General features: G+C 39.1%; 1 protein-coding gene across 1 annotated transcript in view; it reads left to right on the plus strand.

Moving 5' to 3' along the window:
* The window catches only part of ANKRD44 (ankyrin repeat domain 44), a 277,984-nt gene that overhangs the window by 175,449 nt on the left and 84,272 nt on the right, over positions 1-18,263 (plus strand). Inside the window, exons 9-10 of the mRNA XM_069468977.1 lie at positions 7,394-7,472; positions 12,805-12,919. Of these exons, the coding sequence (XP_069325078.1) occupies positions 7,394-7,472; positions 12,805-12,919 (194 nt within the window). The remainder of the gene's footprint in view (positions 1-7,393; positions 7,473-12,804; positions 12,920-18,263) is intronic.

Raw genomic sequence — 18,263 nt, forward strand, 5'->3', positions numbered from 1 at the left:
GGTCCTAATGATCATTCCTTTATTCAGCGTGACGACTACCTAGTGCCCTCTATTTGGTACCAGAGGAGTATTCCAAGGTAAGATATGATCTCTGCCTTCAAGGAATTTATAGTATAGAAGGGAAACAACGTGCACTCCAGTAATCATGAGGCAGAGAACGTGATGAATGGAACAAGAGAGTAATGAAGCATTGCAAATTATAAGAAGCAAGTATCAACTTCCTTCTTGCTTGGGGATCAAAAATGAGGGTTGGTTTTGAGCTGAGACTTGGAAGATTCATATCAGATGAGACGAGGAGGGTCAGGGATAAACTAAGAGGGCATTCCAGATTAAGAGAACAGCATGAGCAAAGGGGGCAGGAAAAGCTGTGGGTAAACTTTAGGGGACTAGTCAGTTCTCTGTGATGGCTAACCAAGGAGAACCTACGCATGCAGCATTCATGACCCAGGTTACATCACTTGAATGTATTTAGACTGTAACAGAATATCCTAAGCTATGCCAGGAGACCTTTTACTCATCCTTAGCTTCCCTTCTCCCCACCACACAGGAATCCTGAAGCAAGATCCCAGTGTATTGTCTCTGATTTTAAAAAATACGATTTCCAAGGTGTAATTTCAAGAATATCACATCAATCTATTTTAATGACCTTCTTTATTCACTACTAAAATCTTTAACATTTTTTTCCTCATAATTTTAATAGTGGTGAAAGATGGGACAAATTCTCAGAATGACAATTTATTGTGTTAAATAGAGTATAAATTGTCTAAAAGAAAGAGGCCAGAGATAAGCTGCAATGTGACATAAGAGAGCTTATCTACTGCCCAAGGAGTTTGGGCTTCTATAGGCTATGGGGGCCACTAATCATAGAGGTCACAGGATCAGACCTGAGCATTAGGACAGTGATCTGGCCATAGAACACCAAAGGCAGAAAACATAGGAGAAAAAATTTATATATATGACTATGTAAAAATCTTTAAAAACTTTTATATAAGAAAACAGCAACAATGAAAAACTCTATAACAAAATTGAAATAAAAACAACTTAGAAAAATTTTCTTCAATATACATAAGAAAAGAGTTAATATGCTTTGTATATAAAGAGCTCATACAAATCATTGAGAAATCTGATAACTACTAGAAAATATGGAACAAAGTCGGATCACAAGAGAGACAATACAAAATCCATTAAAGCTATGAAAAACTATTCAGTATCACTAGTCATTAGAAAAATGCAAACTAATACTAATATGAACACATACATTTGCCCTAAAGGTTGAAAAATATCAAAAAGACCAATAATACCCAGTGTTATCAATGAAAAAATTAAAATGCAAGAAACATGATCTCATTTTTAATTTTAAAAAGTTATGTGTCTGTGTATATGCAAAGAGAAAAATCTCTGGAGTATTGAATCAAATCTAGCTACCAACATGTTAGCAACAGTTATTACTATGGAGAGACAAAATTGTGATTTGGATTTTTAATTTCTTTTTTGTATATTTGTTTTTATCTTCTGATTGTGATGCAATGGACATGTGTTATTTTTACGTCTGAAAGAAAGAAAAAACTATTTTCGTTTTGGGTAAAAGAAAATCCAGGTGTAATGGATGTAGAGAGGAGATGATTAGAGGATAACTGGAAGTCAATAAAACTGGTCTAGATAAGAGGGAATGAGGACAGGGGAATGGGAAGAGCCAACTGAAGGGAGAGGTTTTGCAGAAAGAAAATCTATAGGACTTGTCAGGATGAGAGATGGAGGAGTTGAAGTCCAGAGTAAGGATTGAAATCTGGCAAAGAGAGGCAGTAATAGCATGGTAGTTAAGTGTTCAATTCTGGGCTAGACTGTCTAGATTCCAATCCTAACCTCGACTTTTGGTAACTTATATAGTCATGAACCACTTCTCTATGAGTCTCAGTTTGTTTATCTGCAAATTAGGAAAACAATAGTATCTTCTTCATGAAACAAACTTCATGGAAGAATTAAACAAAGTGATTGCATAAACCATGTGGAACAGTGTCTACCACATGGTAAGCACTCCATAAATGAATATTATTAGTAATATTCATTAAGAGGGATGTCAGGAGGAAGAGTCAGCTTAGGAGGTAAAACTGATGAGTTCAGTTTTTGAGAAGCTGATTTTGAGCTTTTGGTATTGGCAGTCTGAGAAACCCGGTAGTGGAAAATGTGATACTCTAGCTTGGGGGAGAGGTAGAGAATAGAAGGGAAAATTTAGGTTGCCTCTCACGTCACGGTGGTGGTTGAAACTGGGAGAAAAGAATGATGAGCAGAGAAGGGGAGGGAGGACTCTAGTAGCCCTTTACTCCTAGGATCAGGAGGAGGAAAAGCCAGTGAAAGGAATGAAAAAAGAAAGCATTGGAGGGAACAGAAAGGAAATTAAGAGAGTGTAGTGTTTTCCTGAAGGTGGAAAGCAGGCAGAAATAGAAAAGTAGAATAGAAGAAGAGTTTCAGAGTCCCAGATCTTGTAAGTGATGCCCATCCAAGGTCCCTAGAAGGAGGTAAGATGAAGGTCTTCGGAGGCATTGAACAGACCAAGGAACTGTCGTCCAGGGTGGGGAGAGAGTCTTCGTGTGGGGTTGATGTGGCAGAGTGTGGTGGTGAGGAGGCAGGAAGCACACAGGTGCCCAAACCATCAGTGTCCCCAGGACTGTGGATCTCTGTCCACCATCCTGGTATCTGAGGGACATCTGTGAATCCTTCAAAGGAAGGAAAATTATTGAAGTTAAATAAAGGAGCTCTCTTTACCAGCCTCCACTTACCTAATTCACAAGGTTGTCTGATGCTTGTCATCACCGCCATAAAACGTGCCACTGACGCTCTCGGCCTGCTGATACCCCAGGCTGGAAGGCCGCTTTCTGGCACACCTGCCTGCTGCCTCGAGTTAGCTGACCAGTGGTCAGCTCGGGTTGGGTGAGGGACTTCGGCTGCTGTGGTACACTGGTTTATGCAGCCTTCTTCTCTCCCACGAAATGGACCTGAAAAGCATAGTTACTTAGTTTTAATATTTAAATTTTTTCCTGCGGACTGCTAATCATAAATAGAACATGAAAAATGCCATTTTAGAAATCTGAGGTTTGAGTTTATGTATTATCTAATTTTTATAAATAGGATTTTGAATCAAATCTAGCCTCCTTCTTCAGTCTCCCCTCATCTACTCTGTCTAAGTACTCTGATTTCCTAATTCTCTCTGAATCCTCCTTAGTTATTCCACATGCACTCTGGATGCACTGATCATGAAACATTTCCATAGAGCCATCCTGTCTGACTCTGGAGGTAGCTTTCTAATTAAAGTTGTTATCTCTCTGTACCACATTGCTCCTTGGATTTTGAAAGCATTTGTAGATCGCAAGACAATTTGTATTTGTTTAGATTTTCCAAAGGCTGAGGGAAACAGCATATTGAAATGCAGCCGATACCCACCCACATGTTCACTTTGTTTCCACTGTTCTCACAAGACACCAAAAGTGATGTCTTCATGAGCTATTACAAGATGGATGGAAAGAGGAGGAGGGATGTGTGTTCTGCACTCATTTTGTAGTCCCTTATTTTGCTTAGATTGACCACAGCTCTGTCTTTGACTTTGTAATATCAGTTTAATTGTGACAAAATAATGAAGATAGGATACTTTATAAAATAATCCATTGAAGTTTTACTTGCAATTTGCAAATATGAAGAGCATGATAAAGTGTAAAATAATTTTTCTTCTCCCTCACAGACCACATTGTAATTTCTGTAGCATCTCCAGGCTCTTTTTGTAAGCCTTTGAAGTAAGCATTAAAGAAGGAACTATACCCATAGCCATGCTGGATATGACTTAGGAAAATGGACTCAGAAGCTGCCATTGCCAGGTTGCCTAACTCCTGGTCACTAACGTTTAGCTTACTCATGGTCTCAATTCTTTTCTGTTCATGGGCCCTTGGATCATTTAGCCCTAGGAGACTGGAGCTGAAGCCCATCACATGAATGCTAATATGGACCAGTTCCCTTCTTTATATTTGCCAGGACCAAATTACAGAATGGGTTGCATTGCAGAAGATGAAAACTGAAATAGGCAAGAGTAGGTAGTGATAGGGACATAGGGATATGACACTTGGATTTTTGAAGAGGAAGTGGGGAATGTCCAAGCCGACCATGGACCCTCTTTGGCCCTCACAACTGTTATAAACAGAACAAAACAACTTGGACTATGTATGGCTTTTTTCAAACCAGTGTTTTAGATGTGCCTCTCTCATTGAATTAGGAAGGGTTACTGGGTTTCTGACTATATTCTACTCCACCCTGCCCTGAGCTGGCCTTAGTGTTATCCCATAGAGGCTTTATTTCCCCCCAGTACAGCCACTGAGTTGTGTGGCTCCAGGGGGCACCACACCACAGGATGCTCTCAAGACCCTGGGGAGTGACAACATCTATAAGTTTAGGGAAGGTTTGTGGGATGTTGGAGGATGAGGACAGAAGGCATTAGGAATGGAAGAAAAGAATGAATAGATTTCCGAGAAGAATGTGGTCAAGAAAATTGAAACATTTAGTTTAAGGATTAATGTTCCTTGGGCAATGTTGAGTCCTACCCTGAAAGAATATTATTATTTGTCATAAAATATTCTTGATCCTCATTAGTTTTCCTTTATGCCTTAGGGCTTGACCATGCCTAGATCAATAGAAGGGCTTCTTGCTTGATTAAATGAGTTCTCCAAATTTTCAAAGCCCTAAATCTGATGGGAAAATGTATCTAGAAAAATTGGAAGGAGACTAGAAATTAAGAAAAATTTTTATAAAATCTTTGAATAAATGGAAGAATTGAACATATCCTCTGCTTTGAGAATGCGAGGAATGTATTATCTTTGTCTGAAGTTTTAGGAACAGCAGTAACAGCCAGTTCCCCTGCATGAAAAATTTCTCAGAGAGATGATGAAACTCAGTAAGATTCCATAGTCTCAAACTGAATATTCTGAGTTCTAACTTTTAAAGGCTAAATAAAAAGTATTATCCTTTTGAGCTTCATTGGTTTTTAATGGCTTTTTGAAATAATGAGCTCCCTTTGTACCCAGGCCATTTGAACAAAGCTGCCCAAAAGTGGCTGCCGTGATATTCTTAATGCTTCCTGTCTCCATCTTCCCCACCTCTGTCTCCTATATCTCTATGAGAAAAAAAAAAAAAAAAAATCAGCTATGGCCTGGACTCAATAGCAGATGAACCCAGGCAAAGATCTGCAAGGACAGATCTGAAGCAAACATCACCGCTGACTGTAAAGCTGTCCATTGCATTTTACCTAACTTTGGTCATCTCTGTTTATTTGTCCCTTTACCAGGGATACAAGCACTCCCACGAAGAAGGGTGTGGTGTTTGCTTTCCCTAGAATGGGACCGGCATTTCAAACTTCACACTGTAGAAACTGGTTGCTTTGGCTCTTGGCTTATAATTTAGACAGCTACCACCAAGTTGGTGGTTGCTCCTTGGTTAAACATTTAAGCTCTTTTCCAGGTGTGGTAGAAAAGTGCTTTGCTAAATATTTATGAATACATCTCCTAAACAGTGAAGTATGTATAGCTTTATATAGATTTAATGAAATAATAATTACTTATAGTTTCATATTAAATTTAAGAAAAAATATTGGAGCAAAATTTAAAGAAATAGCACCACCTAGGGACAAGTTAATGTCAGCTCTGCAATTTCTGCCTTCTCTCTCCTTAACAGTCTTGGACTGTCATCACTTTTTTTATTGGAAGGGTATGTTTTAAATCCTTATTCCAAAGTAGTTCCCAAGCTTTTCAATCCTTGGAACTGTCTGCAGTTCTGACAGCCAAGACAAAGCTCTGGAATCAGATAACTTCTAGGAGCTCTCCTCCGCTGTGTGTCTCAGGCTTAGTGGTAGTGCTGTGTTCTTATTCTCTGGATTGCTTCTCGTTTTCCTCTAAAAATATTATCTCCGGTAAGCTTCAAGCTTACTTTCATTCTCCTTTCTCGGTCTTTTTTGATTTAGGTTATAGTCATATAAGATGGAGAGAAGATCCTGTTATTTCTTCCCCACCCCCCCCCACCATCTACCTGAGAACCTTTGACCATAATGATTTTTTTTTTCAATCAAGATAAAGTTACCTCTGTGACTTTTTCCTTAGCACAAAATGTGTTACTCCTTTCCTTCTTTCTAAGAAATAGACTTACAGGATAATAAAATTCTTGTGTTAAAACGTTATAGTTTTAGAAGCTATTTTAGCCCACAGTCTAAAGCAGTGGCTCTTAAACTTTGTATGCTGTGAATGTTAGAAATGGGGACCCTCTTACCCCAACCCCAATTCAGTGGGTCTGGATTAGGGCACAGAATTCATATTTTTATCAAGAACCCTGGGAGATTCAGATGTAGGCAATCCTTGGTCCATTCTAAGAAATACTTATTTAAATGATTGTCTTCCAATGTGGAGTTTTTAAACCAAAAATTCATTTTAAAGTACAGGTATTTGGATTTCATCACAAAAATGAACATGCATTTTTGAAACCTCATATTTAACCTCAGACTAAGAAATGTTTCTCCTGAAACTTAGAAAAATAACAGAGTTACATAGATTTTTTAAATAATATTTGAATGAAAACATATTAACTCTATTAGGAATACTTTTGGTCTAAGGTAATAGAAATATTTTCTTTGGGGTCTATTTTCAGAAGGAATTCTGTAAATAACTTCCTTAATTAGATATATAGGACTTTGGTATTTGGTATAATGGTGACCAGTATATAGATTCTGTATATATTCTATGTTTTGGCTTAATCTGTGTCAGGAAGTTCCATAATTTATATCATGGACAAAAAGAGTTTTATGAATTCAGCACACATTTCCAGCTAATCATTCAAATGGGAATTTGCTAAACAGTTGCATGCCTTAATCTTGTGATTCTGATGAGTTTCTCTTTTGGAACAATCAAAAGTGGTTTTTTTTAATGGAACTAGAATGTAGGGAATGGTGGAGGGTTCCAGGTTAGTTTTGAGAGTTGCAGTGATTTACAGCAATTTAGTAAGTTAAAACATCATTTGTCTTCTTTTGTGTGTGCACTCTAGGCAAAATTGGAAAAAAATATCATGGAGTAAATCTCCTTCATCAATAGATAACAGGAGAAAAAAAATATTTTAGGTGGTTGTTTCTTTAATCTTCTTTAAATTGTGATGTTATGCAGTAACTCAAGAGATCATATACATTTTATCTTTTTCTTTCAAAATTATGTTTGCCTCTTGTAGATCATACTTTTTTGTAAAAAAAAAAAAATAAACAACAAAAACTTGCATTGTTGTTTTCTGGGCATTGTCAGCAGTGTCCATAGGGGTGTTTCAGACTGATGTCACTGGCTCCTGAGTACCTCCATTGTTTCTCTCACCCTCATCTTTTTAGAGTAAAGATGGCAAAAGTCCACTGCACATGACAGCTGTCCATGGAAGGTTCACACGGTCACAGACCCTCATTCAGAATGGTAAGAGAGATGCTTCAGTAGTGTCTGTATGTGAATAGTTTCTTGGTCTGAGTTTGGCCGTCAGTCATCTGAATGTGAACTTTGATGCTCTGTTTTAGAGTTTTGGTAAGCATGGATTTACATAATACTTTGATGTACTTTGCTAAAACCTCTTCAATTCCCAGGCAGGCAAAGAACATGTCAGCTTTGAAATTGGGAAGTTATACACTTAAATAGGATCAAGATTCTGTTACTGTTCACTTTGAAATTAATAAAGATAAGTAGCAAACATTTTCTAGCAACAAATCTGAATTATTTTTAGATTTTTAGAATTCACCATAGTTCTCTAAGTTGAAGCTCATTAAGCTACTTGGGCAAAGGTAGGAACAATGAGATGACTCAGAGGAAAAGCAGGTAAGTACATGACTTAAAGGATCATAAAATCACAGGCTTGACAGAGACCTTGGAAAGTCACATAATATAGTACTTTTCCAGGCCCACAACAAATGTATACTTGAACCATCGGGTTGTCGCTAAAGCCAAAGTACTAAGGAGTGTCACCTCACATCATGGTTCATGCTCCTAATAGGGGGTCATGGCTGGCATCTGTGAGTGAGTTGACTTTGAAAACACAACTTCTGTTATCTCAGCAAATCTTAGGGATGATTAAAAAAAAAAATAGGTTTAGTCCAGATCTTAAGCTGACATTCCAGGTCTATCTAGCAGTTCCTAAACTATTTTTAGTCGACCCACATTTCTACTTCTCAAAATTCTTATATTAGTCAATTTCCTTGGACCTATATTTTTCTCATCTATAAGACTTTTGGACGACATACACTTGAATTGTCAGTGGCACTGAGTTATATCTTAGGCACTCAAGTTATAAAACAAAGTCATCATTTGACATTTGGATGGAAGACCAGCCAGTGAAATTATGCTTAGGAAGCAAAATATCTGCTGCAAAACAAAGGAAATTTATAAGTACTTCAGTGAAGTTGTAGGAGAAAAGAAATCCTAACAAGTTTCCAGCGAGCCAAGGAAGGTAAAATGGAAATTAACTGCAAAGCACCCATTATTTCTAATTTGAATTATATGCCCTGCCTTTGACATTCATTCTACTGAAAAGGCCACTTTGTTTTATTTTTGCTGGATAGGAATAAAGGGGAGCGGGAGTGACCCAAGTTTCTCTCTTTGGAGCACTTTTCTTATCCTGCTGTATTTCTCAACTGTTTTTCAGAAACAATGTCTACCCCCTTAAAAACAAACAAAATTTTTAAAACAAAGAAATAAAACTTTTTTTTAAAAGTGTAAATTTAATCACTGGGCCTTACCTAGCTCAGTGGCATAGGAAGCTTTGTTCCCTTTTAAAGTGATCCCAAGCACCAGGGACAAGGTTGGAGAGAGAATGATTTTTTCACCTTGTCAGCACTGCCTTTCCCAGGTTTGTTCCTGTGTGCCAGACCACAGTGGCCCTCTCCTGTGTATCAAGGCCATGGCACATCTCCCTTGTCCTGGTAGCAAGCTTACAACAATCCCAGGGGGTTACTGGTTGGTTTGACCTCTGCAAGAGCCATCCTATGGGCTAGAAGACTTCCATCCCCTCCCTGGACATTCTTGCTAGACTTTTGAGTTGGGGCAAGACCTAAAAGAGACCTCATCCCTTATCCTCAGTGATCAAGGGATCTTTGTTCCAGAGCCTGTCTCATTCTTGTCTGGCCTGGCATCTTGCTTGTGGGTTGAGTGGGATTGGATTGATGACGATATAGCACCTATATCATAGAGCCTATTATGTATAATGAATAAGGCTAACATTGGTTGAGTGTTCACACTGTGCCAGGCACTTAGGTAAACACCCCATATAAATCTTTTCAACTACCCTATGAGAAAGAGGTACTATTATTATCTCCATTTCAAAGACGGGGAAGCTGAGGCAGAGACGTTGTCACTTGTGTCAGGATACATGGCTAGTATGTTGAGGAACAGGGATGGAACACAGGCAGTCTAACATTGGAGACTGAACTGTGCTTATAAACATGATCTCTGGAAGACCAATGATGTTAAAAAAATTTTTTTTAACTTGAATTCTATTTACTCTAAGAGTCACTTATATTTGAAATAGAGGTGTCCCTGTAAAAGGATGAGTTGACATTCTTTTCTCTCAGTTGACAGTTCTTTGCATTCATTACACATATGAGAGCTGTGAATTCTTCCATTTGGCATTTTTTGAAATGCCCTTGGGGAGAAGAATAAGAAGTTCTTTTCTTTGCTTCCTGTTCGTTGGCTTCCTTCTGGAAAAATCCTGGGCTGCTGCCAGGACTGGCCCTGTCCAGAAGCTCATGCCCCTGGGACCTTGTGTCCCCCAGCGGGGCACAGCAGCAGTCCCTGTCCTCTGGGAGCTGGAACGCCGCACCGCGAGGGAGCATCTCTCAGCTCCCAGACCCAAGCGAACTTGCTACTGAAGAGTGTGCTTTGTATTTATTTATTTGTTTGGTTAAATTGCTTTGGTGTTTGGACTTTGTATAGTATTTCTCTGCTTCCCTGAGTGCTCTCCAGTCAGGGTTACTAGTTCTTCACAGTAGCTTTGTCATTCCAGAATCATTCGGCTTTGTAAGATAATCACTTAGAAAATGCCCTTTTCTTTTTTATTTGGTAAGCAAAGACTACCTCTGCTGTCAAATCATGTTTTTGTTGTCTGAAGCTGCACTGTCACAGTGAGAGAGAGAAAGGAGCTGAAAGACACAATCTGGTATCAGGAGGCTGTTGATGCGGCCATTTGCACGAGGCAGCTGCCTCGGATGCGTTCCAGCAGGTTAAACAAGTTCAAAAATAATGTTTTCTTCAAGAAGCTTTAAAAATAAATAGAGTTTGGAAAGGAAGAGTCAAGTTCTAGGTTAGGATGACTCAATGTGGGATTTTTGACCCTTTGGCTCATGATCCTTCCAAGGCAACCTAATAAGATGACCATTCTTGTTTGTGTAATGAAAAACTCATCTCAGATGAATGCTTAGATAATGCTGATTAATTTTCCCTTCTGCCATACCCTGCATACTTCTCAATTCACAAATGTTTATTTTTCTCACTAATTATCAATGATCAATTACCAACATTAATTTACAACCTTGAAATGAATAGTAAAGATTTTTTGAAGTTTTAATTTCTATTTTTTTTTTAGAGACAGGGTCTTGCTCTGTTGCCCAGGCTGGAGTGCAGTGATGTGATCATAGCTCACTGCAGCCTTGAACTCCGGGACCCATCTCAGCCTCCCAAGTAGCTGGGACTACAGGTTCACGCCACCACGCCTGGCTAAGTTTTTACATTTTTTGTAGAGACAGGGTTTCACTACATTGCCCAGACTGGTCTCAAGTGATCCTTCTGCCTTGGCCTCCCAAAGTGCTGGGATTACAGGCGTGAACTGGCATGCCCAGCCAAGATATTTAACTTACATTCCAAGCAAGTTTTAAAGATTTTCAAGTGAAAAGGGAAAGGTTTGTGGAGTGATTATAAAACAGAAATTCACTTGTAAAGAGGGCCTACTTTAATAGAAAACATATTCCAAACAACAAATACACAGTCTCTCTTTTATTTTTCCACTAAGTGTTACAATGTTTTCCTGAAATATATTTTAAACAACAACAAAAGCATACATAGACAGTAATTATCTGTATTTTTATATAGATATATACATATTATATATTTTACTCTCAATGGCTCCTTTTTGGCATAGTGCCTGAGTGTACCGCTAATGGGAATGCACATGGGCGCAGCTTTTCTCAAAAGCTGTTTGCTGGTGTCTAGGAGGGGCCTTAAAAAGGTTCATACTTTTGATCCAATAGTTCTACTTCTAAAAATGTTGCTGAAAGAAATCATATGAAACATAAAGATTATTTGTAAATATGTTTATTCCTGTGTTTTTCTTTACACAACAAGTTGGGAATAGCCTCAGTGCCTAGTAATTGGGGACTTGCTAAGTAATTCTCTAAAGCACCACCTTAACCCAGTAATCAAACCTTTTTTTTAAATTGTGGTAAAATATACAAAACATAAAAATTCCTGTTTTAACCATTTTTAAGTGTGCAGTTCATTGGCATTCCATACATTTGCACTGTTGTACAACCTTTACCACCATCCATTTCCAGAACTTTTTCTGTGCTCAAACTGAAACTTTGTACCCATTGCAAGCAATCAAATTTTGCGTGTCGGGATAATGGCATAACTATGTGTGTGCTGTGGAGATGCAGGGGGAAGTATGTATCGGCTCTGGGTATTCTTGCTGAAATGTTTAGCCTGAGTCTAATAATGAAGAACTCATCAGACAATTCCAGAAGGCAGGACATCCTAAGTGTCTCCTGGCTTGGCCTCCAAAAATGTCAATGACATGAGAAATTTCAAAAAATAAATAAATAAAAGCCAAGAGGATTGCGTTAGATTAATGGAAACTAAAGAGACATGAAAACTAAATACTGTCACAGTCTGGATCCTGGATTAAAACAACAATAAAATAACTATAAAGCACACTTTGGAGACAATTGGAGAAATTGGAATATGTCCTAATAGTACATAAAATTTTTTATCAGGGTTAAATTTCTTGGATATGATGATGGAATCATGGTTATGTGTGAGAATGTCTTTGTTCTTAGGAGAAAACATGGTTAGGGGTGAAATGTTATGATATTATTTTTAAATGGTTCCCCAGATAAATAAACAAATAGATCAATTATATCTACATGCACACACATGAAAAGAAGAGACAAAGAGAGAAATGTAGTGAAATAAAAAGTTGGGGGAAAAGAAGGCAAAATAAAACAGGATGAAAATACTGTATTATTAAAATGACCATAAATGATTAATGTCATAGTTTTTATAAATGGAGGCATTTTCAGTTTATAGTTCATGCTTTTACCATTTTACTCACATTTTAAGCTAGATAATCAAACTACATAAAATATTTTCTTGAACTCTCTATGCCTTTTGGTTCTTGTGCTTAGCATGAGGTTTATACAGGTTCTTAATTCAGGAGGTAAAATTGAATATGCCTTCAGAATGATATTTTATGGAATTTGATGACACTGTTCATTCAGAGCAGGAATCTAGTTGTAAGATTTTAGATCCTTAAATAAGACAATGCAGAAAGGTTTTTCAAAAGCATTTCTAATAGACTTCTCTCTATGCAGATGTAATACTACTGCTATTATGGTGACTGGTCCCCTTAACGAACAGTCTTATACTTCAGAGCAGAGATGCACACTGGAGTAGAAAAGAATCAACATTTGGTCGACGTGAGGGATTAGCATAGAATGTAGTATCTGAATCAACCTGAATCTTTGTGTTATACTTATTAAAATATCTCTTTCAGGAGGTGAAATTGACTGTGTGGATAAGGATGGCAACACTCCTCTCCATGTGGCTGCAAGATACGGTCATGAGCTTTTGATTAACACCTTAATAACCAGCGGAGCTGACACAGCCAAGTAGGTTACTGCAGAAATACGGTGGAATAATTGGCACATGTGGGAATACTGCCAAAGGGATTCTGCCACGCAGTAGATAGTTCCCATTTATCCAGGTTAGGGTGGATCTGTTCCATTATACCAAACACACATTAAATTTGAAATAAATTAAGTGATGTTTAATGATAGACGCAAGGAAGCACTGATTTTATTTTTCAGCTACATCCAAATGTGGCCTTTTCTGGTGGTTTTAATTAAGGAGACTTGAACTTTATTCCTAACTCTCCTAATATTTTTCTATTCTTTCCAATGCTTAATGTTAGTTAAACAGGAAAAATAAAACATAATTGGGCAAATTCAGAATTTATTTAGAGTGCTTGCCTGGTTTCAGTGATGTGATCATATAGAGTACAATTGAGTAAATCTGCTGCATAGGGAAGGGGAAACCTGACTTCATTTTACGCTTCAGCAAAAATACATAAAGCATCTATATGAGGCTGTCACAATGCTGGGTGCTATGGGGGATTTCAGAATAGGTAAGTTAGCTAGTTGGTATCTTCAAGGAGCTTATATTTTGTTGGGGGCCTGAGGCCCACTTAGGACAAAGAACCATAAAAGATAGTATATCATAAAGTTCTAAATGAAACAGGACTTAAGTGGCAAAACGTTTGGAGTAGACAATATATTCCGTAGAATATAGAGAGGCAGGAGAAAGCTCAAAGGTGGCTAGTTTTCTGAAAAGGCTTCAGGAAAAAGATGAGTTCTAGGTAGGCTTTGGAGGACAAGAATTGTTAATATCTGTATAACACAGAGGGTGGCAGCCCTCCCCACCAGGGAAGAAAGCAGGAACAAAAGAGGAGAAGACTACAACTGGGGGCGAGTTTGGCCTGGCAGAGTGGAGGGCACGTGTGTGATGATGCTGTGCTCTGCTCAGGGGTGGCATCGTGTAGATGGCTGGGGGCCAGCTTGGGTGGGCACGTCCTGGGCTCCAGTCCAAGCTGCCTCACTTGTCAGCTGTGTGACTTTGAGCCTGTTGCTTTGGTTTCCTCATTTGAAAACTGGGAGTGATAATAACATCTACCTATAGGTTTGTTGTGAGGATTAAATGTCTTAGTTACTATTAAAGTTCTCTAATATATGGTAAGATCTGTATGAATATGAGTTGTATAAATATTTCTGCTAAGGTTGTTAAAAAGATAATCTATGTTGTTAATAAAAGCTCTTTGAACAGTGCCTGGCACATAGTAAGCTATCAATACATGGTAATTATTTTATTATTTACTAATATGTAGTAGAACCAAATTAAAGAGGGTCTTAAATGCCCGAATAAAGAGTTTGGCCTTAATGACAGAGACTGTGGGGTAATGATAACTGAATTTTTAGGAGAAGGGCAATAGGAGGGCAGTGTATATTAGGAATTCTGTTTTGTTTGTAAAATGTACAACAGAATTGAAAATCTTGCTTGAGAAGGAGCCAAAATTTAAATGGTCCAGGGAAGCTGTCTTGGAATCACGAAACCAAATGCACAGAGGGCCAGGTGTTCTGGGCTTGAAGTGTATTATATGACATGCCCTGGTAGCTTGGTAGTATATAATGGTTTACCTTCATCAGTTCAACATTAAGTTGGCCTGGGTTCCAGCAACCTCCTGAGCTTCCAGTCTAGTGGTTGAGATAAGGACAAGAGCAAATGGCTGCAGTGTTGTGAGGTTTTTTACAAAGGAGGTTTGGACCAGACTGTAGGAACAGAGTGAGGGTCCCCCCAAAGAGGTGACATCTTAGCAATAGGAAGACTGCATAGGAGTTTGTAGACAGAAGCGTGAGGTAGAAAAAGAGGGAGAAGTAAGGAAGGACATTCCAAGAAGAGGGAACCATCTTTATAAAGACACAAACGTGAACGTGTTGAAAGCAGATTTCTAAAGCTGGGTCATCTGATATGTTGGGGGCGGGAGGAGTGGAAGGAAATGAGGCGGAAAGGCAGGAAGAGCCACATCTCCAAGGACCTCGCAAGTCCTGCTAAGGAATTGGATTCCATTCCGAGGCATTCGGAAGCTGTTAAAGAATTCTAAGTGGGTGCAGAGTAGGTTGTGTCTAATGATCCCATTTGTGTGTGAGAAAGATCGCTCTGATAGCAGTCCAGACATGTCCGAGGCCGTCCAGACATGGCGGAGGCCGTCCAGACGTGGCGGAAGCAGTCCAGACTAGAAACACTTGGCAGCTTCTTGCAAACATCCAGAGAAGAAAAAATGAGGTCTTGAGGAAGGTTGAGGCTGAGGGCGGACAGGGGAGGGGAATGCTGACTATTAGCAGTGGGTGTCCCTTTCCAGAAGAGAAAGGAATCTGCTTTAAGCCAAAGGAACTTTTTGATTGGGATGTTGCAAGTTAAAAGGAGCAGTTCAGTTTTGTGGGGAAAGCTCTACACTAAGACTCAGGAGGCTCTTAACCAGGTTCTGGAGTTCCCAACCAGACCATGGCTGCCCAAAGCCAGAGACCATAAATGCTCAGTGTTAGTTAAGCAGAAGTAAAATATCTAGGCACAAAGCAACTTTACCTGTGCTATGTTAATATTTTCAGTGGTATTTTTCTTTCAACTCTGGGTTACTTGAGGAATTTTAGCCAAACTATCATGAATTTCTGATTTTCTTCCAAACCAGAATCCATCTTAGGGATAAAAATAAACTGGGCCCAATATGTACTTAAAATTTCCACCCAAAATCCATTTAATTTAATATGCTTGAAGTTTATTTCCTTGTAATTGTTTGGCCTTCAATTTATGCAAACACACATCCTGTAGCAAAAGTGCCTTAGCAATGGCACTGTTATTCAAGTAGACTTTCCTTCCCTTTGGCTGTGCTGTGTCCTGGGGGCACAGAAGAGGGAAACATTGTCCCAGCCTCAAGCCACATGTGCTTTCTTTTGTCACAACATATCTGGGGATAAGACTTGCTACCTTCAGTGACAATGGTTCATTAAGGCAGTGACGGGTGTGCGTGTGTGTGTGTGTGTGTGTGTGTGTGTTTGCGTGTGCATGCTTGTGTGTTTGTGTGTATGCAAGAAGGGAAACCACCTTGGGGGAAACTATCAAAATGAAAAGGACAGAAATTAGAAAAGGTTAAATTTGCCAAAAGCACCTCAGAAAAATCACTATTCTCTGAGTTCCTGATAGGTTTATTAAAAGGAGAGAAATAGGCTTTTCCTTCTATAAATAAGTAAACAAACAAATAGCATTTATGAAAAATAACTCATCTTCATTCATAAAAGACATAGGAAATGTATTTTAAAAGATCTCTACATAACAAGTTTTATCATTACTTTCTTATGAATTTACTTGAATCTACTGTAAGCCCTTGGTTAGAATGTTCTTTGTTATTCTCTTTGCTTGTCTGAACTTTAAGTCGGAGCACTTCCTGCAACTTAAATCAGTGCTCATGCAACTTTATGTGGTATCAAAGCCCTTTGATTTTTCATCTTGAGCTTTGATAGGTTTGGGGCACTTGTCTCTCGGATTTTAATTTGCCTTCCACCTTATCAGTTATGCTCTCAGTTCTTTTTCTGCCTCAACTGCAACAGAATTAGGGCTATTGTAGTTATGCAGATAACTGGCTCTGACATTAATTCATTCATTAAATATTTGTCGAGGGCCTGCTAAGTGTTACCTATTATGCTAGGTTCTGGGATTATAGAGGTCCCTGCCCTCAAGGAATTTATAATCCGTTGAGGGCAAGATTTAAACAAGGGATTAAAACCACGCATGCTAAGTGTGATGCCAGAGCAATTGCTGGTTGCCACTGGGATGTGGGAAAACATATCTGGGACCTGGAACCCTGTCTGGCAAGGCCAGGGGGGCCTTTGGGGAAGAAGCAGTGGCTAACCAAGACTAAAGGATGAGCAGTAGTCAATTCATAGCAGTGAGAATCTTTTAGATCTTCAGTATAGATGTATTTCTATTATAATGTTAACTTGAATATATATAAACATAAGACTATATAAACTCAGACTTTTGACACTAATATGTCAATAATTAAAAAAATTACAAAATACTTGCAAACAGAAGCCAACACCATTCATGTTAACTGCACAGCTTAATAGTAGCAAACGCCGAGTACTTACCTATGCCAGGCGCTGCACTGAGGGGTTACATTAACTGTCATGGCAACCTCATGGGGTAAGTGCTATGATTATCCCCATCTTACAGGTGAAGTAACTGAGGCACAGAGAGGTTCAGTCACCTGCCCACAGTCACAGAGCTAGTGCGGGGTGGAAATGGGACTCGGTCTTTGGCTGACTGGTTCTCTGGATCTCGGCTCCTGAGCACAGGGCTTGCTGCCTTTCTACGTATCAGATAATGGGATAGTTCACATTTTGCCGACATTAAATCACAATTTGTGTAGGGTTACAGTCCTGGTAGCTAAGGTGCTGACCCTTTAGAGTTCAATATATGCTGCAAGAATGGAAGTTTTCAGTGGCTTAAAGTTGTGGAACAGCAAACTCATTCCACAGCACAGAAGCCCTTACTCAGATACTGCCAAACTCCATTCACACGGAAGGCTCAGGGGCTGCATTGTCACTGGCCCTTCCCAGGTCCAGGCATATCATTTGTCTATTGAGCATCTTTATTCCTTTCTCAGTGGCCCATGCCAATGTCACACGAGCCCCCCTGTGAGCCTAAGTACAAACGTGGGCACTGGAATTTGGCAGAGGTATGTGGTGATAAAGTGATCATTCAGATGAACCCCCAAATGCTTTGATACCAATTATTTTAGATCATCACCACAAGGAAAAGACAACTTAAAAATTCTTATGGAGAACAGCTTGAGATCCCAAAGATTTCTAGAGACCGCCCGGGATGCACTGACTCGTTTGTGAAGCACAATGAGAAGCAGTGGAGAAAGAGAAGAGAGTTTCAGGTGGAGGAACCAGCATGAGCCAAAACCCACAGGCAGGACAGAGCCTGGCTCTTAGAAGGAATGCAAAGAAGTTCGCTGAGATTCCAGAATATGCATAGGTTAGGTAACAGCCAAATCCAGAAGGGGCTTTTCAAGGCACGTTGGAGTGCTAGGACTTGATTCAGAAGGACCCAGTGAAAATGTCTGTAGGTTGCAAATAGCAAGGAACAGTTCTCATGGTTCTCAGTTACACCCAAATGCCTCTAACTTAGGGGTGCATCGTAAATACTTAGAATGGCATAGATAAAATTCACAAGAAATTGATTTTTCATGTAGGTAGGAATCATAAAATCATCCTATTCTAAATTTGTCTCACCCACTCAGTGAGCAAAACTAAACCAATCCCACTTCCCTAGGAGAGTCGTGAGGTAACTATTGTAAAGGATAGAAAGATAACAGAATTGTTAGCTGGTCACAGTTCA

The sequence above is a fragment of the Eulemur rufifrons genome, chromosome 1, assembly GCF_041146395.1.
Source record: "Eulemur rufifrons isolate Redbay chromosome 1, OSU_ERuf_1, whole genome shotgun sequence".
NCBI classification, from domain to species: Eukaryota; Metazoa; Chordata; class Mammalia; order Primates; family Lemuridae; genus Eulemur; species Eulemur rufifrons.